Here is a 27,322-nt window from a genome sequence, read left to right as displayed (position 1 = left end):
CCAACAATCCATTTGCAGGGATCGTGAAGAAGTCCAACAAGCAATATGACACACAACTGCACAGTAAGCTTGTATAAGGAAAAAGAAGATAAATAATAAAAGTTGTATTGCTTCAGTATGGAATAAAAGGACAATTCAAAGGACAATGGTGGACACTCACAGGTAGTTTCAGTGCCTTTCAATGGCTCACTGGTCTGATCCTCAAGCATAGCATAAACATTGACGATGTACTCTGTCAAGGGGGTCAGGCTCTTCAACACAGCAGTGGTCACTGTCCCCGAAACAAACATCTGTAGGAACAAAGATTCCCCATTGGTAAAAGTGTCAGTCACTGGGAACCTGAATCCAATCGGATTACACGTCAAGTTTAACGCCATGGCTAAGGGAACACAAAACATCCAAATTTGAGATATAGGATTATGTTAAAACAGCTCATAGTAACTTCTGCTACTGTCAGTTAAGCATGCCGAAACAAAGCAAGGCTTTGCAGAGCATATCGCTTCATAGTCAAAACCATTAGAAATAAAAGCCAGATTCATTGGACTCGAATCATTTTGTTGCCAGTAGGCAAAGTATTTAATTTGGCTATTTTAAACAAAACCTTATAGGAGTATAGCTGAAAACCTTCTATCCAGACAGTTGTTATGTAATTGAAGACGAAGCAACAGCCCTGAGGCCTATTACATGGAAACCTCCCTGTCAACCCCATCATTATTACGCAGACAGGTCCTGGCAAAGGGCTCGCACTAGTAAAAGTGTGTGGAATGGGGCCAGATCCACTTTTTTTCGGGGGAAAGAGGGTGAAAGATGAAGACCTCAAAAATAGGGATTCTGATCAATCTGATCTCAACGAACAGCTCATGTAGCAATATTCTGGACACGCTAATGGCGATGTCTCCATCACGTCACCTCAAACCCTCAGTCCAAGAATGTCTGCCTGAAGCTATGGAACATCTCCGATAATGTGATACTCTTATGCTGTGATAACATCACTCATGGGAGCTTGTACGCAAGCTGTAGCGATTTATCAGCTAATCTTACTGTATTTGCTCTCATTCTATTTGTCATCTACCATGAGCACAGACGATTCACCTAAGTATAAGTGCTATTTAAGAAGCAAAAAAGCCAGAATATTATGCAGGACAGAGAGCAAACACTCCTGTGGTAGTTACAGGTCAACAAGAAAACCGTAGGGCTCTACAGTCAAGGTACTGGTTGATAAACAACAGGGCTCACCTCTCTAGGTTGGGTTCCAGAAACCGTCATGTACTGTATGCGGTATCTATCAACCGGCTCACTGGGTCCAGTCCAAGTGGCCCGGAAGGAGGTATGGGTCACCTCAGAGGTCACCAGGTCTGTAGGTGCCCCTACTCCAGCATCTTGCAAGAAAACATAGGAAAACATCAACATTAGTGATGAAATAGCCAACATTCTGAGAGATTTGTATATTTTGTCCTCACACACACCACTTGACATTTCATGACACTGCACGTTGTCTATTGGATCTCTTTGGAAACCAGTTCATGCAGCTCTTGGTGGGCCTCTAAGCCTCCCGTACTAAATTGTTTATACACACTAAATGGGATTGATGCCGATTGCTTGAAGTAATCACTTTGTTTATAAATCCTGGACTTGTGCTGGGATTCTTTTGACGATCAGTACAAACAGCGTGTGTCAGCCATAAGCTTGTCTACATGCGATTGCTTGAGTCAGAGTTCAGATGATGTGCATAAATTGTGTCATGGCATCAGTCAAGGCCCAGGTTTTGCAAGAGGGAGTAAGGAGGGCAACTGAAGGACAGCTAGAAATGAGAGAGCGGAGCTGAGAGCAGTGGAGATGGAGGAGGAGACAGGGCCCACCTGAGCCCTTCACGCTGTTACAAAGGTTGACTGTGAGACTGTCCACAATGTCGAGGAGGAAGGAGAAGTCAGCCACGTTATACATGTGGATTTCGTCCGGGTCTGAGGCGATGGACCGAAGCTCGTTCTCGTCAGCATTCTTGACACCTAAAATCAGCATTTACTGTTGATGCTTCTCATTCTCCAGGAGTTCAAATTTAATTACACACAGAAGCTTTCGGGGCTATTTGGAACTCGAAGATATACCCACCGATGGCATAGAGCTCGATGCCCTCATCACGTAGCTTCTGGGAGTTAACGATGATGTCATCCTGTGACTTGCCGTCAGTGACGAGCACTCCAATTTTGCGGGCGGTTGGCCGCATTCCAACATTAGGCTTAAAGTTGTTCTGAAGGATGTAATTTAAAGCCAGACCTGAGGAAGCGAGATTAAAGCATGTGATGTTTCATTAACAATGGAATGTCAAAACACAGTTTACAAAATGCGGCCATTTTGAAACTACAAAAGTCACCTGTCAAGGTGTTGCCTCCTTTGTAAGGTAGGTTGGCTACGGCTTCCAACAACGATTCCCGAGTTTTATGAGTGTTCAGGTGCCATTCAGTTTTGGGGTCACCACTATATTGAGCGAGACCTGTGAAAAGCAATCAAATACAGAGCAACACAGTCAGCATCTACAGACAAACATGGAAACTGTAGAAGCACTTCTGGAATCTTCAAATTGTGCTGCAGAATCACTTGCCGATTTGCACTCTGTCCGGTCCAATGTCGAACACTCCCACCATGCGGCCGATGAATGATCGGATAGTCTTGAAGTTCAGACGCCCGATACTCCATGACCCATCCACCAGAAGGACGATGTCAGCCTGAGCGGTGGTCCTGCACGCCACCTCTGAGATTCCAGAGAACATCAGACCACATCAGACAATGAAACGTACTCTCCCCACTGGACTGAAGACACACGAATGAGAGGTGAACTTCTTGATGGGTTATGGAGCAAGACAGACAACACAAGGTAACACCTGTTGAAGCTTCAGAAGATCAAGTAGGAAAGAAGCAGGGGGAAGTCAAAAGAGGATGTAATGGATTCACACTATCCAGCAGATGTAACAGACACAACCAAAGTCACACTTTCCATCACAACTTCAATTCATAATTACAGTCTTTCCTATCATTACAGTTTTAAAAGCATTACAGTTGTCCTGCTGTTCATAGTGTCTTCCTGCTTGCAATTCCATATATCTCGTGAAATTTCCAGCCTTGCCGAGACCAGAAGGCAGGGCATTCCTTCCATCAAATCACGAAAGACACCCTCTTGACACAAGATATACGAGATGCTCTCCAGCGAGAATTACTGCACATTCCTCGTCCGTCCGGCGCTTGCTATTCCAGACACCTGCAGGATGAAAAGGATTTTCCCCTCCAATGCGTGAGAGGGCAGAGACACGTTGCGCAATCTGCCACTGTCTGCAATTGAAAACAAGTTACATGACATTTGATTTATCGGCTTTTCCCCGTCAAGCAGAAGTCCAAAAATGTGTGCGGATACTCTGTGCTCAGTGATCGTTTTGTGCTGGCTGCCTTTACTCAGTAACTTAGTAATAAAAAGAAAAATTATTAAAGGCTGGATCCCGAAAGTCTTTGAAAAGATATATCAGTTAAAGCAGGTGTTGGCCTGGTGTTAATTTATATCCGACAAAATTAGCAAACTATCGTTTCCGGTATTTGTCATTGATATACTTGGCATTAAACCGGGAGTGCTTTGTCTTAGATTGATTGCGTTGGATCTTTTTTCACTGAAATGTTTATCTTTCAGTCATTCCAAGGGGACCTGTTATTTCGATCCATGCTAAAGCTTGCCACTGTGAAAATTATTTTAACAGAGGAGTATCCTTTCAGTGAGAGCTCCTGGAAAAATAGACTTGCTGTGACAGAAATGTATTGCAGGAGTAATACAGGTTAGTGTTCCTAGGATATCATTTGGATAATGTAGCCCCTCCTACTTCATTTTCACACCTTTGGGTTCTGCCCCTTTCAGACGGATTCTCTCCCTCAACTGTTACTGATTATGGAAGGAATTTCAGCCCAAGGTCATTGGGACTCTGGAGTCTTATATGAAAAACATAACGGATTCCATTTTCACGCTAACCAATGGCGGCCAGTGCTTCAGATGTGCGAGGTTGTAAAACATTTGTAATTGCAAGCAGACATTTTTTTTTTCCATTTTGCTTTAGTACGAAAAAAAAAAAAAAAACTTGATGTGTCAAAAAAGAATCTAGCAGATGGCATATTCATTAGAAGTGTACGTTCAGTGGGAAGGCATGCAGCAAAACTCATCCTTTCTGCGGCTACTGAAGGGGGAAGAAAAATAAACGACAAAATATTTTCCAAAATTGAAATGGAAAAAGAGAACAAAATGCTTCTTTTAAAAAATGTCTCACTTTGCAAAAATTATATATGTATTTTAATTGTTGTATTCCACAGATTGGAAAACCTATAAATATTTTATAGTGATATTAAAGAGTATAAGTAAAGCATTTATGAGATAATATAAAGTATGTTATGTAAAGGCAAGTTGTATCAACGTGGGATTTAACCGTAGCAAATGTTTCCAGTGTAGGACCTTCTCTGGACATCCTGATTGGCAGGATTGGTTGGGGCGGTTCCCACCTGGCACAGTGAATGGTGGGGGATCTGGCCCATCAGAGAGGGTGGTCTTCTCCTCCCCAGCCAATGGCATGCTTTCACCTCCGTCAAACATTCCGAACACGCTCACTGTATACTTGGTTGCAGCCCTGTGAGTAGAAACCATGGTTTCTGGGTCAGTATTCCACCAACCGGTCAGACCGTGCTCCGCCCTGCGACGGTCGACTTCCGGCGATTTCTTCACACACCTCAGTTCCTCCAGCACCACGGTGTTGTCATAGGGCCCAACAAGCAGCTGACCCAGGTCTACCTCGTCACCCGCGGGGTGGAAGGTCACCTTGTAGCCACGCACATCTCCTGGGGCGTGATCCCAGGTGACCCGGAAACTGTGCTTGGTGGGCTCAGATGTCTGCAGGTTTCTTGGCGACTTGTACGGTGAGACTAACCAAAAAACAAACAAACAAAGAAACAAAGAAGATGCATTGATATCAGCACAGAGGAGAGACCTGGAAAGCTGACAAGTGGGAAGATGATGCTGGAATTACACAGGAGTCTGAATTTACTACTATCTGCGTCAGTTTAATATTCATGTGCTACAAGGAGAGAAAGCTAAACCCTTTCCAGCCTAAAGTGCACAGAGCGAACGGTATCCCGTTAAAGTAATTAGCATGTTGGAATTTCACATTGTGCAATAACCACCCCCTGTCTCCCACCCCACACATACAGCATACAGAGCATTTCTATCCAGGGTTGGGTGACATGGTCTCAAAAGTCATGCCAGGATATCTTCAGGCATTTTTTTTGATGCACGGTACGTATCACAATCTTCCTTTTTTTTTTTTTTTTTTTTTTTAAAGAAGTACTGGGTTTACCAGAACCATCCTTCTAGATGTTGCCGTTTTTGTGGAGTTCTACCTCAGGTTTTTAAAAGTTAGTAAATCGCTGCTATCTGTGAAATACTTGGAGCTAAACACTGCTAAGCGTCTGACCGTAAACTTCGAGAAAGCAGCCAGGATGTTCTCCTGGGCATCGAAACCCACGGAACGTCAGGAGTAGCTGCGATACGTTTGCCGTGCCGCCAGGTCGCCCAGCCCTGCTTCCCGTCACACGTGCTTAATTATAGACCAACGTACGTGTCCGTCCTACTCCTTGCCTTGCTTTTCCTTCTTCCTGCTTGTAGACGGGCACCACCGTGATGTCATAGGTGGTCATGGGCTGCAGCCGCCTCAGGATGGTGGAGGTGTTGGTGCCGGGCACCTTGGCGACCATCGGCCGCGTCTGGCTGCCCTCGGGCCGGTACGAGACCCGGTAGTTCACCACTTTGCCCGGAGCGGGCTTCCAGGTGGCCTTCAGGGTTCTCTCAGTCTCGTCCGAGACCACCAGAGCTTTCCCTGCAGCAGAAACTAATGGGATAAAGAGAAAAAAAGGTCCAATTAGCAAAAAACCATTTAAATTCTTTTTCTGAAGGAATCCAATCCCAGCTATCCTAACCCTTGGGCGCTATGCCTGGTGGAATACGATCCAACTTTACCGCGACCCTGTATTGAGTTAGCCGTTAATGGATGGATTATGGATGGATTCTGTTTTTCTTTATATACCTGCTTGTCCTATGTAGGCTGGTGGTGGGGGGGCGGGGGGAGGTCTGGAGTCTATCCCAGAAATAACCCAAGCTGGGGTGCCAACCCATTGCAGGGTACACACACGATTCAGACCAATGGTCAATTTGGTACCGCCGGTTCACCTTAGCATGTTTTTGGACTGTGGGGGAATCGGGGAAACCCAGAGGAAACCCCCACGATGACAGAGTGAGGAAATGCAACATGGTCACGCGTGGAACCACAGCAGAGACACAAACTCTGCTCCCAGTGGTATGAGGCAACAATGCTAACCACTGCGCCTGATGATGTTTAAAAATTTGCCAAGACATTATTTTCCTTTAAAGCACATATTGCACAGTCTGTGGTGAAGTTATTAGCTTCATGAGAATTTTGCCATTTGACAGAGGGATTGCTAATTCCCTGGCTTTAGGTGTTAATCCTTTGGTCAAACGCAGGGGCTTTACAGCACAGCTGCAGCGATCCGCGGCCCGCTTTTACCCCCGAGCCCATCAGGCGATTCCTTTGAGCTGTGCGTCGCACCATTAACAGGCTTGCAAATTCTCCCCTCCGTCATCTTTTCGAAACCCACGGTGACCGCAGTGAGCTTAGCAGAAGGCAGAAAGTGTGAAAGGGGATGATCCCAGGAAAATTCTTTTTTTAACACGCCCAGAAGTGGCCGGGAGGGTTTTTATGAAAGGAAATCGAGTGACGTCCAATGTTCCAGGGCACCCGTCGGCCTCAACGGACACGACACGTTTCTGAGAATCCAGTTTTTCCACTGACCATGGAAAAAAAAATTTTAAATCCCAACAGATGCCTGACTTGTCTCCCATTTAAATTGTACCTGAACCTATTTTCCAGAATAAATAAAATACCTATTTAATAATTGTCCGTCAGCACGTTTCATGAATTCCCCATGGCTCCTACTTGTCAGCAATAGCGTTTTCCACCTCCTGTTTCATATGTGAACTGGCTGGGATATACGGACTTTTCCAGGCGGACTTCTGAACACCCTCCGGCGTAACAGACATCAGGTGCTGCCCAGTAGATCATGTGTCACACAGATGCATCACCATGGCTGACCGAACGTGAACCAGCACTAGAACGCGCATGCAACAGCCGCCTGACGCCACCGTGGGACCCCCACAACCCTGCATTCCTGTGAGACCCACGTCACCGCTTCCCAGACAAAGGATTTAATGGGGGGGGGGCAAGAGTTCAACCGCTGCCGGTATTAAACAAAAAAAGTCCTACTTAAAATACGAGAGCTTCACCTGGGTAGTGTGGGCTTCTCCAAACGGTTTAGGCGAGAATCCTTTACTGTTTTTCCAGTGCAGATGGGGGTCACTGACCCCCTGAGCCTGGCTGGATCCCCAAGCACTGAAACCTGAGCGGCACTGAACATTCAAAGTACCGTCATGCTAACACTCAACTGGATCATCTTGATGGGGTTTAATACAGGCCTGCGGAAAACCACTGCCCTTCCCTGCCGGACTTCCTAACTAGAACACAACAGAGGTCTAATAACTTACATAATCACACTGTACTATATCGCAGACAGACAATCTCCCAGCACACCTGTACTGGGAAAATGTGGACTGTCTGGGGGTACCCAAGGACTGGATTGGATCACACTACTCTACGGCATGGTTTCTCAGTTTTTGGTCACCAGCTACACCCCCCCCCCCCCCCAACCCATCGTGAATTTGGGTTGGGACTTGCTGACCAAGTCACAATATGTATAATGAATCAATATACCTTCATCCTGTCAGCATCTTTTGTAGGGAACGACTTTTGTGAAAGGTACAAGATAAGAAGGAAAGATCAACATACCATCTGTGGTCTCTTCTCCGACGAGTGGCTCCCCCTCTCCACGGCGGTAGGTGGCGTAGACGGAGACCTGGTATCGAGTTTCCGGGGTAAGCCTGTCCAGTACGGTGTTGGTCACATCGCCAGGGACGGTCTTCTCTCCAGACTCGTCACTGAACAGTGACTGCCACGTGACACGGTAACGCAGCACGTTGCCAGGGGCAGCGGTCCACAGCACGGCAAAGCTGGTGTCTGTCACATCTCTGGTGACCAGATCTTTAGGGGAACCCAGTTCTGGGGAAAAATAAAGAACCAAATATCACTGATGAGTCAGGAAACATGTCATATCACCACCCTAAGGGACTAAGAAATCATTTTACAAATGTAAATTAAAATCTTTGTTGCAGCGCAGTGTGTGGCTTTTTGGGTTAGGGAATGTCCCCATGGTCAGAAGGCTGTTGGTTTAAACCGCATGTTAGGCAGAGATTTCACTGCTGGGCCACTGAGCCTCAAATACTCCAGGGACTGGACTATCCTGCTTTATCAGTTGTTTGGATGAAACTATCTGCTAAATAAATAATACCTACCACTTGCCTATCAACTATAACATTGCCTGCCTGTGTGATCTTCGCATTGTAGTAATTGCCTAGACTGTTTCTAAGCCCGCTTGGTGTTGACCATCTTGACTGAAGCAGGCATTAAGCCACCTGTCCTGGTTTTTCAGGCGTTAATCATCTGCTAATGAACTTGCATGTTCCAGAAAGCAGCAAGCCCTCAAGCGAAAGGGAGGGGATGATCTTATTAAGCCCCTTAGTCCAGTCCAGTCACATTTGGAGGTTAAAAAAAAATAAGCTGTAATTGTTTTACGTTCCCTGCAGGCAGACACAGGGGATGAACAGCGACAAGTAGATTCACGTTAACGCCTCTTGGCTGCTGGGTGGCTGACCTTGCAGAGATCCGATACAACTTATGTGTAGGGGGGACAGTTTTTTCCCCCACCTAAAAAAAAATTCCACCCCCAAGGAATTTCAGACCTACAGTATTATTTCAGTGATCCATTTCCAGAACTAAGTTCTCCTGCAGCTGTGACAATTTTCACCTGGTCAGAATGTCCCCAGAAACCCTCCCGTGACATCTGGTCCAGCCATATGGCTTGCTGAAGAGGATTTTTTTTTTTAAATCACAGTATGGTCATTTTTTTACCTCCTTACCTCCATTTTAGGCCTCTCAGAACACCATATATAAATGTACCCTCCTAATTCAGCAGGATTAACTTCCTTTCTAGTGTCTAGCACAGACACTGCCAAACCCCACTTTCAACATTCAAATGTAAATGCTTACAGACCCTCTGTATGGCTGTTATATTAAAGCCTGATCCTAGCATTAAGAAGAATAAGTGGGACTTGGAATTACTGGAGCATTCCAGTGAGAGGTGCCAGACCGACATCCTTTTCCAGACTGGCTTTCCTTAGCCGGGCAAAGTAACAGGATTGCAGGTTAATGCTTTTTGCAGGTTTTTTTGTTATTAATATGTACGGCACATGGATCCAAATCTCCCACTAATGTAACAAACTAATTGTTTCCAACTCCCAAAGAAGCTCCAGTGAAAAACATCATCATCTTATATTGCGTGTCGTATATCAGATGTCCAAAAATTCACCGTACGACGCTTTAGTTGTTTACTGAGATCAAGCTCTTCAGGAACATTTATATACTGAACGGCACTGATGAGACAAAACTGTACTACAGAAGGTTGAATCGCTACCAAAAGATTCAATAACCCCTGAAACAATGTTTAATATAATCTGGCTTGAAATCATTGTATTTCAGGTATGTACTTCAAAAAGTTAAGTATATTTCGGCTGGAGCAAAAACAAATGAGTCTTTTTTGGGGGGAAGGGTCCACAGGGCTAGGCTGTTGTTCTTATGATCAGAAGGTTGGTGGTTCAAATCCCAGGGTTATCAAAATGATTTCACCGCTGGGCCTGCTGACTAAGACCCTTAGCTCAAGGGGCTCTCTCTCTGTTTTTTCTAGGTTCTTGCTTTGGATGAAAGCATCTGCTAAATAAGTAATATGGCTGCGTGATTCAAAGTTTCAGCGTGTAAGTGCAAATCCTCCAGGGGGATCCACCACAGCCTTGGCAGAGATCTCGTCTCCCTCTCATCCGATCAGATTTGTGTGTCATGCGCTCAGCCTCTCTCTCACCCAGACATGTGGGTCCGACACATTCAGGGGCCTCCTCCGGCATTCTGTCACATATTCCAGAGCCACTTAAAACCCCAGACAGGAAACCAGAACCACACTGAATTCAACACCTTCCCCAGTGGCGCCTCAGCGCACAGGAGAGTTTTTTTAACACTTACACTCCGAGCTATTGGTTTACGGTGCTGTGTGGAAAGCGACACTATCATAACACTCGGGAACGTGCCGGCCAGCTTTCCGTGCCCCTCGTAACGCGCCAGTGGCAAAGACCATGCACTGATTATTGGAAATCGGCACCGTCGCTCTCCTGTTGCCATAAACTCCTCGACAACGTGGCGATCTCCGCTAGCCAAGGCCATTTAAGCGTAATTTCCCCTCAATTGGGCATCGCGTTTCGAATTTCCGGTTTAATCCACAACCACCACCTGCTACGCACTTTTACTAAAATGCGTTACGCACTACAGACGGTGTACCCGTCACAGCTGGAGTCCTCGTTACGTCACGCCGTCATTTTTAACCAGGCAAATCGTACGTGCTCTGATTCTGGCCCGTGTCTGGAATACTTATTTAATCTCTCTGATGGCCAGAGTTGGTGCTGGAGAGCAGGAGCCTGGTTACAGACAGGAGCACGAATGCCCCCCCCCCATTCTGCAGGGGTAACTGAGACCCACTCAGTGCCTTTACCCTGCTTCTTTTCAGTTCTCTCCAGCTCCGGCACCGAATCCCCACCAGCCGCCCTGCTGTGCCTCTCCGATGGAATGTTCCGGATGCTGCTCGTAAAAATCGGCCTATTTAACCGATGCCCTTGGTGCTGATTCTCTCCTTCTCTTTTCCACAGATGGAAGAGCTATCCGCCCCCTCACCCACCTCCTCTCCTGCTCATTTCTGGGGACCGCAGGAAGCCGGGCCGGTTGGTCACGCCAGTGTGAGAGTCTGGGGAACGCGGGGGAAGGTAGATACCTCTGAGGGGATTCACGTATGTTCTTACTCACCCTGAACAAGCTCTCCACAGCTACAAGGTCTGCCTGCGGTGTTCAGACCTACCGAGCTGAACTCTGGCCTCAGAATGAAATGAAAAACACCTGTATGCGCTTGTGTTACTCGACACCGCAGAGGCTGATGTGCCCCTATCAACACCTGAGCACTAGTTCAAGGAAAAACGACCCCTTTTCTGTTTTTCGTGGTAGATCATCCTGCAAAAAAGCCTAATGATTTCTTGTAAATAAGCTACAAGGCCCATTTCCATGTGACATAAGTAATGTCTCTGCGCTGGACATCTGTTTCCAGCGGCAGCCTGCAAGGTGCTCGTCGCAGCCGAGACGACTTTCAGATGGATTTTCTGATCCATTGTGGATTTCTGACCTCCCAGAAGAACCAGGAACAAAGCAGTCAGTGTGTTATTCATGACGTCGAGGAACATGTCCGGAACGGGAACAGACTCAGCAAGCACCCCCACGGGGAACCCTGGGGCCTCTGACGACGAGGCAGACTGGCTGGAGGGGGGGGGCGACTCACTGAGTCAGCACATCCGACGGGCCGAGAGACATCCAAGAGAACCGCGTAAAGTGCTCGCCGACTAATGAAGCACGCGCTATTGTCTGAAGACAGGGAGGGGCCGGAAAATGCCATGATCCCACGGGCTGCTTTACATAACTGTCAATGACAACGATTCAGTGTTGGGCGGTGAATGGCAGGCCTGATTTCCTCGCCAGACTCATTCTGCCTCGTTCCGAGCCATGTGGGAGTAGGTCTCCATTGCGTAAGCCTTATCCGTTTGCCACAAATATCGACATCAGCCGATATCAGGTCCAAAAGACCTCTCTCTGTCCAATGGGGTGGGGAGGGTTTGGTGGGGGGCAGTCAGAAACATCCGGTTGCCATGGCAAAAAGACACAAGCGACAAGTGTGGGAAGTCAGTAACTTCAGGAGCTGATGGGGGACAGAGCTGGCGTGGGACACCATCATTGAGCTGGAGACATTTATGATGCTGAGAGCACAGATGCGTGTCGCCATGCTCGTTACAAGGCGTGAGAATCCACACGACTCTCCTTGAGATGTTTTCATGAGCAAGACTTGGGAGTGAGCACGCAACAGACAAAAAAAGAGCCCCCCAGATGTGCTTCCACTGCCCTAATTCCGGGTATCTGAGGTCTTTAAACGCAGCCAAGCTACAGCTCTCCACCAGAGGCGCTGTCCTACCATCGTGTTTCATAGCTTCTAATCCACAACTGGGACTTTGGACCCAAAACACTCGACACTGAAGGCACAGCATCAGCACCATCCGCACATGACAACTCACGCTTCAGCTCTGCTCGCATTCGGTGGCTCGAAGAGGGCCCCCATGCAACATTTCATAGTATGCATCTTGGAAAGATGGAGTGTAGGATATGTTAGGTGTCACAGACAACATTCCTTTCCCCGCACAGCAACTGGCCAGAAGTATTACGACTAAGTGCTAACACCAGGTTGACGTAGCACGTGAGAATGAGGCGGCCTGGGTGTATGTGCAGTGCTACATCTGGCCAGTGGCGTAGCAGTAAACAAGAAAGAGGCTTTCAGATGCCTTCCGCACTTTTAATGGAGCAGCTTGGCATCCGCTTCCACACTGTCACCCGACACAGAGGCCATGGTTCATGATCCATTTTTGCTCCTCTCCCAAGACGACAAGCGGCAGACCAGGATCTCATGGCTGTATTAAGAGCACTGAAATGGATAACCAGTAGCCGTTTTGTTGACACGTGCCCCCCGGGAGGTAAACAGCGTGACCCAAGCCAAGACTTCATGCTACCCAGAGTCTTTATCCACCAGAGTCATGCTACTAATTGCCAACGCAGCAATATTAGGAACAGATGGTCTCCTTTCACTACTTGTTATTTCGATCTTCCTGCCAGGTCACCCCCCCCCGACCCAACACCGAGGTCTTGAGATAAAGAGACCTACTGCAGGCCCAGTCCTTCAAAATGTTTTTACTGATGACAGGGACTGAAAACAAAGCCAAAGGGTTTTCTCCTGTTGGGGTGGTGTGTTAGACTCCACAGTAAAAAGCGTACGTTGCTGGGGTCCTGCACTACAGATACGGATGTTTAAATGGACAGGGAGAATGGATGGAGGAAACAGAAGCTACCAAGAAAAAAACCTGCATGCAAAATTACCGGCGCAATTTTTTCGCTGAGTAGGAACTCCCGGGGTCGACTGAACCGAATTTCATTTTCCATTTTTCATCCGTTTGCGCTCTCAAGACTAATATTTGCAGAAAACTATTAGTGTCATTCTAAACAATCCAATAAACTCGCCATAATAAACCCCGGATGACGTCACCTTCCCATCCCGCCAACCGTATTAGTCCCCATCCATGGTTGCGTACGCTGCCAGCTGCGTTTCATTAATTTTAGATTTTTGCACTTACTGCTGCACTCCAGTGCAAAGTCGCTCTGGATGAAAGTGACAGCCAGATAAATGACCGTCAGTCTGAACGCCCCTAATCCAGTGAGAAATGGAATTCTGCTGATTAGTGGAAACGCATGGGAGACACGTCCAGGAAAGTTTCTGTAGGAAACCCCGAGGAGATGGGAAGATCACGCGCCCTTCGAGAAAATCAGCAGCGTAAGAGAAATGTGCAGAACTGCAATAAGTGATTTTCTCTACTGAACGACCCGAGTTGGATTCAGGGCAGGAAAATCCCGTTCAGGCCTCGCAGATTTGCATCGCTGTTCGCATATCCACCATTTTAATGAAAGAATGCCACCCTGCACGGCACCTTGCGACGGCGCATTTCGACCGAGTGCAGCTGCCTCTGCGTGACACTCCGGAGACCTCTTCCTTTACGAGGCAGACCTTCCCATAAATCATCAGACGGAGGCCGCCACCGCACCCAAATTCATGCGATTCCTAAGCTCGATGTTTGCTGCCCAGAACATCATTGTTCATGGAAACATGGGGTCTGCACTGGCCTGCTCTCTCCATGCACATCTGCATGATTGCAGAACCTTTAAACAAGGGTTTCAGTACTACCAGAGCTTATGATGTGATTATTGATGGCTGTCTTTAGGAACTGAATTATAGGCTGTTAAGCAGAGTAATACGATCGCACCCCACAGGGCAGAATAATACCTAAGGGGAGAATGACATATCAGCTCCAGCATATTTAGGTTCCCATTTGTTGTGCAGCTGTGCTTGGAGCTGTTTTCCAACTTGCTTGGATGATCCTCTGAACCCTTGATGCAGACAAACAGGTTTATTAGGGTACTTCTAGTTTAGTACTGAGCTTAGTGATACAAATTTCAGGAGCTCTTTGGGAGTTGGAACTTGCAAGGTCTTGTAAATAGCTGCTATTCTGTCAGCTGCCCCCAATCACTAACCAGTGTGCTGTTGGTTGATGATGAAGAGATCGGGTTCAGTACCTTCCAGGGTGGTTCCGCTTCCCATCAGCGGGTCGCCAAGGCCTGAGGTGTAGCGCGCGCTGACGAAGAGCTCGTACTCCGTATCGGGCTCCAGGTTCTTCAGAAGGGCATTGGTGGTGTCACCTCTCACCATCATCTCCTTGCCCTCTCCGCCGGCGGACGGTTTATATGCCACACGGTACTGCTGTACCCTTCCCGGTGCAGCTTGCCACGACAGCCGCATGCTGGACACGGTCTCGTTGAAGACCCGCAGGTTTCGAGGGGACCCCCGTGCTGAGGAACCGAAAAGAACAACATTAAAACCTAATTATCAATACTGTTCCTCTGGTTCTGAAGTACATCTACACAGGCTTCAGATTCATGTCTTCACAGCATGTGAGGTTCCTGCCAACACTGCTGAATTGCACACCCAATGGAGTAGATCACTCACCATAAAGAAAATTTGTGTCAAGGTGAGGCATTTCTGCTATGGTATCATTCACATAATTGAAGTTCAGTTCCAATATATTATGGTTTGTTTCACACAGCATCAAATTGAGGCAGAATTGAGAGACTGGTATCGGTAATAGTTTTATAATTCAAATTCAGTTTCAGGTGTCTTGAAAAATTTAACTACCTCAATTCAACGCTTAGTTTAACATGGAGGTAAAACACACAATCAGTGCAGGCAACAGCCCAATAAAAGCAAATAAGCTCATTAATTAAGTCTCAAACAAACACCAGTATACTGAGTGTCTCAAGAGCACCGAGGCCTGTAATGTAAGCATTTGCCTCTCTGCCATCTATTGGCTCTTGTCTTAGCCAGGGAACGCAACTCTGATATTCAAGCAGGAGTTCTGACGAAGACCTTGGCAGCAGAGGACAAAAAGGGGGGAATTATGTCTCATGCGGGCTCTCATTCAGGCTGAGAAAAGAAGCTGTGTGTGTGTGTGTGTGTGTGTGTGTGTGTGTTTTAGCGGCTGTGACATGAATCAACACTAAACATATGTCTCTGAGACGGTCTAAACACTGAAAAGACACCCTCTTTAAATACGACTTTTGAAAATAGCCTGACTTGTTTGTCACTGTACTCAAGTACCACTTATTCAACGCATTCCACCCACGATGACGCTGAAGATGACCGGAGTTGTAGGTCTGTCTCTTGTTCCTTGTTATTTTTTTTTGACTTTCAAACTATGAACTGACAACAGCGGCCACATGAGAACAAAACAAGGGAATGGAATTCAGAGGGTCACACGGGGCCTCGCAGTGAGCATGAGACCCGCTGGCTCACCTTCTTTGGTAGTGCCTTCGGTGAACATTTGCTGTCCCGGTCCAGACTGATACTCCGCAGACACAGACACGCGGTAGGTGGTGATGGGGAACAGCTCCTGAAGAACAATGGAGGTGAGCGGCCCTTCAGTGAACGCCTCCTGCATCTCCACGCCACCTTGGACCGGCACATAGGTCAACCGGTATCTCAGCACAGACCCTGGGGCGGCCTGCCAGGAGACCCGGAAGCTGTCTGTCGTTTCATCCGATACCCTTAGCCGCCTCACTGTGCCTTGTTCTACAACGGAGAGTAGCGGCGGTCAGGAACAGTGCAAGACATTTCTCCAAACAAATCAAGCTTTCCGGTGACTCATACACACTGCTAGCTATGCCCATTCTTGCTTGATAGGATGGCGATTATGAAAATGGAGATTTACCCTCCAGTGTTGTTTCCTCTCCAGTCAGGGGGAAGCTGTCCCCTTGCTCGTACTGGGCAAACACGTTGACCTCGTACTTGGTAAAGGGAGTAAGGTGAGGCAGGACGGCAGACAAGGTGCCGGCTGGAATGAAGAGGGTGACATAATCCCCCATCACGTCCGCCGAGGGCTTAAAGCGAACCAGGAAGGACAGAGCGTCCGTCCCTTTGAAGTCCCAGGTGGTGCGGAAGCTTCTAGAAGTCACCTCGGAAAACTGCAGGGACTCCGGTGAGATTAATTCTGAAAGGGAAAGCACATCACCATTTATCAGTACTGGTTTGTGCCCAGCAGCTCGGACGAAAAACAAATCTTTGATGTTCCTTTAATACTCCTCAGGCAGATGGACCTTCTTCTGAAGTCACATGACAGTTTTTTTTTTTAACAATTGCACAGAAAGATAAACAACAGAGTGTCAGTATCACACAGAGGTTCATGGGCAGATCTGAACCTAAGAATCATTAATTCCTTTCTGTCAGTCTCAAGATATTATCTGCAAGCCATCGGCTGTGAAAACAACAAGAAGATAAACACTGGAAAATAAAAACGTTTGCTGTGCAGGAACCCACAAAGTGAGAAGCACCATTAGGTCCAAGAAAACACCAGGGCTCTCGTTGCTATAGATTTTAAAACAGTCAACGATAACAAATTGTGTAACTGATCCTCTTGAGAATCCAGTGTCTTGATATCTGAAGAAGTGGACGTCTATGAGACAGGAAACGTTGCACTTGTTTGCTCTTTGGCTAATGTGCCAGAATGAACTCATTCTAAATTTGAAGCTAAATGCTGTAATTAATCTCCATACGAAAACAGACAAGAAAAACACATTCACACTCTCGCCTTTAGCATTTTATGTTTTGGTTGCTGATCATTGACAAACGTATCATAGTCAAATGGCGTCATATGGCTATGAAACTTACCCAAAATAACATGCTCCCAAAGTCTCTGAAGTAACTACAGACAGGCACTAGCAATTTGGTGAAGACCTATGGAACCCATAAGGTTACACACTAAATGATGTAAGACTGTGTCATATGGATTTAAAAATATACTAGCCTGGGCTTAGTTAGTTATTCACCAAGCCTATTCTTGAGAAAAAAAATATATTATGGCAGCAATATGGGGGCAGTTAACAGGAAAAATTGCATGATGACATAAGAGGTGATTGATACAGTGGACAGATCTCACACTAGCTACTCAGCAGCACCTTTCTACAGCCATCAGGTCCCCATCAGAGGTGTCATACCCAATTAATACTCAAATACTGTACCAATGCTTGGCTCTCCCAGACATGGAGCTAGATAGCATGGCTTCTAGCAAACACCATCTCCAACACGTATGACAGAGCACTTACTTCTCATTTTAATGTTGAGGAGTTCCTGTTCGATCCTCAGGCAGATGGACTGAGTTAGCTCCTTGGAAATCCTCTGGAAGGCATCAAAGTCCTCTACTGTGTAGACGTGCGTGTCTGCAGGTGGGTTTGCGATGGCCTCCAGCTCAGAGCGGACGGCATCCTTCACACCTACAGCGAAGATCTCCACATCAGTGTTCCTCAGTTTGGTGGCCGGGTCCTTGAAGGCGTCGGAGGACTTTCCATCCGTAATTAGAATCATGACCCGTGGCACGTTGCTGCGCGCTCCTCTGGAGGACACGAAGATCTTCTCCCTCACGTATGTCATGGCTTTGCCTGTGTTGGTGGAGCCTCCTCTGTAGGGGAAGGTCCTCACTGCCCTGAGCACTGCGCTGCGGTCATGGTGCGTGTTCAGGGCAAATTCGGTGTGTGGATCCCTGCTGTACTGCACCAAGCTGATCTGAACTTTGTTGGGTCCGATGTCAAAGGATTCCACCAGCACTTCCAGAAAAGCTCTAACTTTGGCAAAATTGGCCAATCCAATGCTGTATGAGCCATCAACCAGGAGGACAACATCTGCCTGTACATCCACTCCAAGGGAACATTCTAGATAAAGGGAGAAAACATTAAAAGGCCATTGAATAGTGCTCAATGAGTAGAAAACGGAGAAATCTTAAATTTAGACCCTAGGTGTACAATGCTGGCATAAATGGAAGAGAAGTATCCGATAGAGCGGTTGGTGACTGGAGCACATTGGTATCTATGAGGAAATCTTGAACATGTTCTTACCCAAGGACACCTTGATGGGCTGGGTCTTCTCCATGGCCATTATGGCTTCACTGGGTGTCAAGCCCTTCAAGGCGAACAGGCTAATCTCATACTCAGTTTCGGGTGCCAGGTCCCTGACGGTGACTGAGGTCAGCGTGGGGCCAACGTACAGCTCCTGCCGCTTGATCCCAGCCAGCATGGGGAGCAGCTGCAGTTTGTACCCTGTCACATCTCCAGGGGACGCATCCCAGGTGACGCGCATGGACTTGGACGATATCTCAGTCACTTGAAGGTTTGAAGCCGGTTCAACCACTGGGAAGTCAAACAAGAAACTCACACTAATGCCACCAGTCAGGTCAGGTCAGTTCATCAACCACTATTGACACGGTTCTTCTCGTCAGCTTTCATGTAATGTTCTTACCTTCTTCTCCACTCACAAGGGATGCGAGCTGGTCTTCAACTCCAGCACACACTTCATTAATAAGCTGCCGCTGCACCTCCTTGATCAAGTCAAAGTTGGGGACATTAAAGACGTGGTTCTTATAAGGCGTGGAAGCTATCTCCTTCAGTTCATCCTCATCTGCTCCTTTGATGCCTGTAATGGACAGTCATGGCCCGTCATTAGTCAGTAATGGTCCAACAAAAATATGTGCTGGTGAATCACAACGGGAAACACGGCATTCTGGGAAATATTACTGTATTATCGGGTCTGTAAATACACAATGGAAAAGCCCCATACCCAAGACGAAAACCTCCACCCCAATGTTCTTGAGCTTCCTTGCATGTTCCTCCACTGGGTCCTGCGATTTCCCATCTGTGATGATCATGGCCACTTTGGGAAATGACTTCCTGGACCCGGCTGCCTCCGTGAAGGTGTTCTTCAGCAGATGATTCAGGGCGTCACCTTCAGAGACATAATAAAGCCTTTAGTATTCAAATAAAGCTATCCTAGCATAGCATAGCATAGCATATTCAGGGATAGACCAGCCATCTGGCATACTGGGAATGATGGATAGGAGGGCTGGCAAAATATATCATGGGACCACCTCCCTACCCGATGAGCAAAATTTACCGTGGGGGCCTTAACTAGGTCTTAAAGAATTACTTTATTACCTGGATAAACTAGATCCTGCAAAGCTGGCCATGGCTTCCAAACATAAATTAAACTTTATAGGGAATAAATCGAATAGAAACAGGAAGCGAAGGATTCCGCAAAGTGTTGGCGGTGAACAGACCAGTCACCTATGGAACTAAAAGCATTGGACTGAGTGCGATCGCAGTCAGCGAGGATTATAAATGTCATTGTGTTCATGAAGCATTATTTGAAACCACTTTCTCAGATGATGCATCCTTACATCCAACGGCATTAATGAAACATACATTCAGAGGTTTGCTCTTAAAACATTTACATTATATTTCACATATTTCTCACTCATATAAACTACGCCAATTGCGGCAAAAAATAAATGAGTGGCTAAAGCAATACATATGAATAAATGAGACTCCAGGAATTTGCATTTAGGAGGACAATGTGTTCAGTGTGGCTCACCTGTCATGGTGTTGCCGCCCTTATAAGGTAAGGTGTTTATGGCGCGAAGCAGCTCGCCCCGTTTGAAGTACTGGTTCAGGTTGAACTCCGTCCGCGTGTCGGTGCTGTACTGGACCACGCCCACCCTGGTCTTGTCCTCCCCGATGTCGAAAGCGCCGGCCATGGCCGCCATGAAGCCACGGATGTACTTGAAATTCTCCCGTCCCACGCTCCAGGAGCCGTCCACCAGGAAGACCAGGTCTGTGATGGCGCTGACAGAGCATGCTGGGAAATAAATTCAGAAGCAAAACGGTCAAGCACAGCTCTCGCCTGACTTGGAAAACAAACAGATTCATGAAGAAACGCTTAAAAACACCACTAAAAGATGAAAAGCGGAAGATTTCAAGTTTTCCGCACTAGGAGTTGCTACGTCTAGAACGTTAGTTTTGGGCAATAACAACAAAAGTTTTAATTCGTTCTCCGCGCTACTGCGAACGAATTAACCTCACAAGTGTACATGGAGGACACCTGTGCCGAGCCCAGAGGGTTAGTTAGCTTTGCCGTTTGGAAGAGGCCAGACTGGAGAGAGAATGACGAATGAACTTACTGACTGCATCCGACACCTGGGGCTTCCGCGTCGCATACGTGTCACTGGATTGAACTGAAATTAAATAAACGGACAAAAAGCAAGAATTAAGAGCAGCTAATGGGGTAGACGGCCGCTCGCTACCCACCAGCACACACATCCTTGTTACATTTGCGCTCTGCAATGTAAGCAAAACGACGTGTCATAATAAACCATTTTCAAGTCGCTCCTGTATCTTGATACCAACAACAGTAACGATCAGCCCAGCACACTGACGATGCAGAGCACTATCGTTTACATCCGTGTTCAACGGCAAACTCCCTCCCGAAATTTACCGAACGACTGTCACGTCTTCCCGGTGACATTCATTCAATGTTATCGCCACTACTCAAACCACGGATGGAAAACATGTCGCGGATCATTCCGGAACATACATGGCTCAGGCCAAAGGCGGCTCATTTGACACTGCATATCAGTAAAATAACAAAATTGCACCCGCAGGCAGCCCCACCCCCCACCGCGTTCAGGCCACTGGAGGGTTCCCGGTGTCGGCATCACACTCACTGGTAAGCTGGCCAAAGATGGGAATGCTTTCCTCCGCCCCGTAAAATGAAGTTATTGTAACTACATAATCTAGATCAGGAGTCAGATTCGTGATGGATGTTTGAGTAGCAGAAGCTGGAAGATTTAACTCCCTGGCAGGTTCATCTGAAGAAAAGAAGCAGAATTAAAGCAGGATATTCTGCAATCATCATATAGAGAGACAAGTGCAAAGAACAGCCCACTACCTGAGCCCAGCTGGTGCCAACAGAATACAAACATAAACACCTTTCTGTACATCATTCAAAGTGGCTGAATTTTTTAAAAATGCTGGGCAAACACATTTAATTCTTTTGGAAAGTTCATGCCAGGCTGGGCTACATTTTTCTCTCCCATGTTCTCATGTCTGCTTTGGAATTTAATTGCAGCCTTTGCCTGTGTGGTCAGAGAGAGAAAGTTGTTTGAAGCTGCCGTTATGGTTCCTCTGAGGTGAGTAACCGGTTTATCGCAGAGCTCCCCTCTTAGTGTCACCCTGTCATCTCCATGGCGACCAAAGAACCAAGGACCACAGTCGTCGGGGGCACCCACCTGTGTCTGACACCACTTGTACTCTGTAACCCTGTATTGGAGTTACAGGTCTCCTCCATGACATCTCCACTGAGTTCTCATTTAAAATTTTAAATTTCAAGTCAGAGGGGGGTTGAACTGCAAACAAAAGGGTAAATCGATGTCAACATTCACAGCACAAAAAGGCAGGTACAAAAAATAAAGTAATACGTCATGATATAACACGTACATTAACTTTTGTAAGCGAAGCACGAGGCTTCTGCATAAAAAGCACTTTGAAAGACTGAAGTTAAATACGTTCGATGTTGAGGTGACCGCACAGAAACCAGCACCACAGCAACAAAGGAAAAAAAAAGAAAAAAAACAAATGACATAGATGCAAGACGCCATTTTGGGGGGAAAATGACATCTGTTTGAGTTGCCAGACCAGGCATCCACGGTCAGCAGCTCAAGCACAGGTTCAAGGACACAGTGGAGGGGAAAAAAAAAACGCAACATCTCAACACAAAACCTTCATAGCTGCAAACATCGAGTGGATTCAACATGCTGAATGCAAGTCAACACAACACATGCCCATTAAGCCCCGCTAGGCCGCTCACATGGAATGGAGTTGAATTAAAACATGACGTCACACACAACGATGCACGGTTTTTTTCATTCCTGAGTTACCGATTATACAATGGACTCGTGGCAGCCGGATTACGGGCAACAGTGGTGGCGAAGATAATATAGCACCATATGTCATATATATATATATATAAAGTGCAGATACATATATTGACATACGGGTGAAGTATCGTACAGTCAACGGCACATCCATTGCAAACCTCGTAAAAGAATACACAATGCGTCGCAAGAGACCCTTGTGTACTTTCTTTTGCATTGTACGCACAAGACGGCATGGAGCGATGGTGAACGGCGTACACAAACCAAACGGAGAGACAGTCGAAATACAGAGGAAGTGTACAAAACAAAATGACGAAAAATACAATAATGGAGTAACTGCATGGTCCACATTGAGCTGGGTGTCACAAGGTCATGCACAAGGACCACACATGAAGACTGTAAACATATTTTAGAATGATATTCTTTTATGGGACTCCGTGCACATGCATCCCACTTCAGTTCCACTTCCAGGAAAAGGAATCGTGTTATTTTAAGGGTGCTGTTAGTTATCGAACCCACAAGCTGATACGGACACCATTCAACCCCCGGCCAAGTTGACAGGGGTATTTATTTTCAGGGTTGTTTAGCTGGTAAGAGGGAAAAGCTTAGAGCAAGATGGCTTTTTCATTATGGTGGCAAGGGGAACCCACATCGCAGAAAGAGGATGAAGTTCTTCAAAGAAAGGAGCTTCGGTTATATTGGTAAAGAGCACAGATCAAGGAGGTCAGAGAGGTCTGAAGAAATAAACAACGCCGAAAACAAACCTCAAATGCCTGACATTTTTAAAGAAAGACTCTTTATCAATGTTAGACGAAATGACGTTGCTTTCAGCTTTTGACATGCAGGGTCATCTATAAGCATCTGTGTCTGCAGTTATTAACATAAACGTGTGTGAAAAAGCAGCGATACGATTAGTTACAGAAATAGAGGGGGAGAGAAAGCTGCATGTTTCCGGCTTGGGATTTGTTTACTGAAGAGGCAAGCCAGGCTGCTGGAAGTGGGGATGGGGAATCTGGGGGGGGGGGGGGGGGTGGAGCAAGAATATCATTGTAAAATAGTGTTGAGAAGCCAAAGCTCAGAACGAATGTGACGCACAGGCAGGACAACAAGGTGATCCGAGCGGAAGCATGATCTGTACATGAAAAAGGAGGACCACCAACCTGGCCGACCAACTCAGGGGAGGGGGCGTTGCGTGCTCCCTTCCCTTCTCCAAACCCACTGTGGGGTGGGGGGGGGAGAGTCTTCAAAAACTCCCTGAAGGAGCGCTGAGCAAGCCACACTTGAAAGCAGACGTGGCCCAGACTCATACAAAAATAACATTTTCTCAAAAAATTATCAGAAAAAGGAGCATCGTGAGATTTAAAAACTGCTTTATGCCTTGTTTATTTATTTGTTTAATTGATTTTTATACACCAGAAATCTTTTTTACTGAGGGTTAAAACAACTTGCTTGTGGGGATTTCAACCCACCTTCAAAAGCGATGTTTATCTTTACATAAATTAATTGAAAAAAGAAAAAAAAAAACCTTTTTTTTTTTAATCATGTCAAAATTTCTTTTATGTGTCAACCATAAAAAACTCTTTTACCAGACGTTTTCGCTTCTCACTGTCTCTACAATACCCTGGCCAGATCTCCCACTATTTGTCCTGCACTTTTGCCAAATCTTTTTACCTTTCACTCTCACTATGCAGGCAGTTATTTTGGCCAGACACTTTTTTAACCTCTCGTTATTCAGGCAGTATGTTGGCCAGCCATTTGCGCGTCTCCATATTCAGCCAGGCGGTTGTTCAGCCCCCGACTAGTGCGGCAAAGGCCTCGGATGGATCGTGTCTACCAGAGGCAGAGCAGATGCCAAAGTAATTCCGCAGCATGTGCTGACAGTGTTCATTACTGCACATTAACTTCCCATATGGACGGGAACTTATAAAAGATGCCAAAAGAAGCTTAAAAGGGCTTTTTGTTTCTGCGCTTAGAAAAGCGTAATTTCTAATACTCACGTTACATCTTTCCATGCCATTAATGGAAAGATATGGGACGGACACTTCATTTTCCATTTCAATGGAAAATTTGAATTATTCTATTGGTTTTCAGTAATGATTGCAGATTTTACTTAGTACAGTAGCCGTATACTACGAATGGCATTGTGGCATATAACGACTTTTCTTCACTTTTTATCGAGTTACAAAATATTTAGTGACATCGTCGTTCTCTTAAATCTAGTTCTAAAGTTTAGCAGAAAAACATTAAGAATTATAGAAATGACACGTCGATGTAAAGGGGAATTAATTCGAAAAGGCTTTTATTGGGCCTATTTTTGGACACCTACAGTTAGGATGCATAAAAACACAGACAGCCTTTGCGTTCTGTTTTTAATCATTTTTCTTGGGTTTCAAGTGTTTAATGAGCACTACTCCGACAGATCAGATTGCTGGTGAGCCTCCGTTTGTAAGTACGGGAAGGAGACCCGTTAGGCGAAACTAAAGGGAATAATGCGAAGGGTAATTTTAATAAACACCGTTGCCAAAAAGGTGTTAGGCTACCTGATTCCCTAGGAGTATTTTTTTAATCTAAGCACATTGTTTGAACCGCAAAGAAGTAAACACAGTTCTAACAGTTCTTCACCCTTTTTATGAGTATCGAATAACAATTACATAGGTCTATATTTATTAAAACTCAAAAATCCCACTTTTCCCACAAAGAAAACTTGCAGCGTTACTTTAACAGCGGCAGTGTTAAATATACTCCCGTTGTTAAAAGAACGCTGTCAATTTTTCTGCATACTTTTTAAAATAACACTGTAAAGGTGGAAAAGGATTGCACGGGTAACCAGAAATAAACCCCCAAATTATTAGGAATTTTTAAAAAATGAATTTAGGCCCAAGTAAATAACGTTTGTGAACAGTTAGCCCAAAAACTGAAAAAGGGAAAGATCTTGGTAATCCGAGGTGCCGTATTTTTCAGCTCACACCTCAAGCTTCCAACCCTCCAGCAGAAGCCGAAATTGGAGCCTTAACCCAAGACCCCTGTGTGATTTATAGGGTTGCCGCTGGCTGCGAATCCGCACGATACCGTACGCAGGATCCAGTGGCACTGCGCCGCCCAGCGTCCGGGCCAAACTGGGCTCGTCCTGTTCAGCTCCTCGACTTCATGTTCCAGATTACAGACACGGTGAAATTAAGATTGGATATGCATGACTAGTCTGTCATTTATTTAACAAAATGCAGAATATCGACTGCATACCGCAGGGCGCAGGTTTCTCACAGTTAATCTGCGCTTGCTGATGCCCTGTAGTAGATTAAACTGGAAAACATTTGGACGCAAAATGCACAACTAATCAGGATAAAAGCAAAGGTTAATTAGATGGAGAGCCCGCAAATGTAGGCTAAATTCCGACAAACAGATAGGCCTAACTTTAAAAGACGCAGTGCATAAGAACTTAAGTGAATCACATACATCCATGTTTCTGTGTGTATTGTTTATTAAGCAAAAAAAATCCAACACCAAAGATTAACACGATTAATAGACACATATAAATATTCTCCATAATCTTTTCCCTTTACATTTGCAAAAACCAGTGCGATGAAACAAGAAATCATCGGAACTTCTGGATAGATGAATTGAGAAATAATGCGAAATAATGAGTCGGAGGGTAAGAGGGGGACAGAAGGGGGAGCGAGACGGACGCGGGAGCGTTACCTTGCGCGTCCGCTGAGGACATCAGCGCTGCGAGGAGCGCAGCCGCTGCTAGAAACAGCCCCATCTTCATTTTGCAGCCTTTTTTAGCTCAGCAGCACATGAATGGATCTGCGGAGAAAGTGTGACCCCAGTTAGCGGCAATCGCGCGCTCTTCCCACCTTTCAGTGCCTTTTGCGCCCAGAACTTACACGATTTAACGATAAATTGCTGTAACTGACACCGATAAATTAACAGCTAAATTCCCTGTAATGCGTCTTACTGTTAAGTGGTGATAATCGGGAGCATCAGGTATTTATCTAAAAAACGTGGCTCATAAAACTGTTTCCTATTTAATAAATAGATCACTGAAAATTCAGATCTGTAACGCTTTAAGTGAAAAGGTAAGAGGCATTCGATGGTTTAAGCGCGCCTACAGCTGAACGTCATTTCCATAGGGATGTGACGGGGATACTGAAGGTATTCCCAAACTAATCCTAAGTGTACCAAGTGGGGAATTCGATGCAATAAGAATTAGATGCAATTTAGTGAAATTTTAAGATACACATCAACGACACGTGTGCACAGCATGCAAAATCTTTCAAGGCAGGTTATCCATTATATATATTTTTTATTATCTGATAGGCAGACTCAAGAACTTATCAAAGAATTTGAGCTTATTGGAGCCTATATGTTTTAGGCTAAAACACTGGACAAATAAATAAAAATAATGTTTAAAACAGTTTAAAAATCGTATATGAAAATATTCAAGATGCAAACATTTCCGTCTCTTGTCCGCGTTTGCCCGATTGTTAATCGTTTAAATAACCGCGTTTGGTCGAAGGATTTGAATTAACGAACAGATCACTGTTATAGCTTTATTAGACTATATTCTAATACCCAGCTCCTTCGTTCAGTTTACACATGCCTCCAAATCACGATAATGGAAGTTTAATATTTTCCAGAGCATCTGATTTTCTAATGAGACGCACGTGCCCTGTGGAAAACAAAAACTTAGATTTCTTTCTCGGTTTCAAGTCAAGTTTGGTCGTAGTCAAATTGTGAGTATATATTAAGCAATTGAAGGAAATCATTTTGAACAGAATTCTAACCTGTGGAAAACTGATTGCTGGAACAAAAAAATAAAATAAAATGTAATTTCTTCAGTGGAGAAGTTCCTCCAACAGCGGATCGACGCGTTCGGGGGCAGTGGCAGACGTTTCGTGCTGACTTGGAGGTCCGACTGCAAGTGTCCCAGAAAGAAAGCTTCTTTCCAAGTGGGAAGAAATTCCCCACAATCTGCTACTTAATCGGGGGGTGTTCCCAATTCTCGTTTTACTATCGTGTGCTCTTACGAAACGCGTGCGGGAAACCTTGCACGGTTTGACTCGCGCGGCTCCTGTGACT

General features: G+C 45.8%; 1 protein-coding gene across 3 annotated transcripts in view; it reads right to left on the bottom strand.

The window, feature by feature from the left end:
• col12a1a (collagen, type XII, alpha 1a) overlaps positions 1 to 27,322 on the bottom strand; it is a 57,608-nt gene extending 30,286 nt beyond the window's left edge. For 2 of the 3 annotated variants that reach the window (XM_048975375.1, XM_048975376.1), the window contains exons 1-23: positions 27,028 to 27,322; positions 25,940 to 26,047; positions 21,599 to 21,715; positions 21,035 to 21,178; positions 20,492 to 20,545; positions 19,906 to 20,169; positions 19,096 to 19,260; positions 18,778 to 18,951; positions 18,378 to 18,668; positions 17,592 to 18,194; positions 16,202 to 16,480; positions 15,787 to 16,062; positions 14,514 to 14,786; positions 7,935 to 8,204; positions 5,637 to 5,906; positions 4,752 to 4,944; positions 4,528 to 4,652; positions 2,600 to 2,749; positions 2,372 to 2,491; positions 2,110 to 2,274; positions 1,860 to 2,006; positions 1,237 to 1,379; positions 161 to 290 (exon numbers count right to left, since the gene is read on the bottom strand). In XM_048975375.1, the coding sequence (XP_048831332.1) occupies positions 161 to 290; positions 1,237 to 1,379; positions 1,860 to 2,006; positions 2,110 to 2,274; positions 2,372 to 2,491; positions 2,600 to 2,749; positions 4,528 to 4,652; positions 4,752 to 4,944; positions 5,637 to 5,906; positions 7,935 to 8,204; positions 14,514 to 14,786; positions 15,787 to 16,062; positions 16,202 to 16,480; positions 17,592 to 18,194; positions 18,378 to 18,668; positions 18,778 to 18,951; positions 19,096 to 19,260; positions 19,906 to 20,169; positions 20,492 to 20,545; positions 21,035 to 21,178; positions 21,599 to 21,715; positions 25,940 to 26,009 (4,423 nt within the window). In that variant the 5' untranslated portion in view covers positions 26,010 to 26,047; positions 27,028 to 27,322. The remainder of the gene's footprint in view (positions 1 to 160; positions 291 to 1,236; positions 1,380 to 1,859; positions 2,007 to 2,109; positions 2,275 to 2,371; positions 2,492 to 2,599; positions 2,750 to 4,527; positions 4,653 to 4,751; positions 4,945 to 5,636; positions 5,907 to 7,934; positions 8,205 to 14,513; positions 14,787 to 15,786; positions 16,063 to 16,201; positions 16,481 to 17,591; positions 18,195 to 18,377; positions 18,669 to 18,777; positions 18,952 to 19,095; positions 19,261 to 19,905; positions 20,170 to 20,491; positions 20,546 to 21,034; positions 21,179 to 21,598; positions 21,716 to 25,939; positions 26,048 to 27,027) is intronic. The other variant, XM_048975377.1, reaches the window with a different exon arrangement.

This window comes from Brienomyrus brachyistius, chromosome 14 (assembly GCF_023856365.1).
Source record: "Brienomyrus brachyistius isolate T26 chromosome 14, BBRACH_0.4, whole genome shotgun sequence".
Lineage (NCBI taxonomy): Eukaryota > Metazoa > Chordata > Actinopteri > Osteoglossiformes > Mormyridae > Brienomyrus > Brienomyrus brachyistius.
Note: the sequence above shows the minus strand (reverse complement) of the source record. Positions and strands in the feature narration are given on the sequence as shown.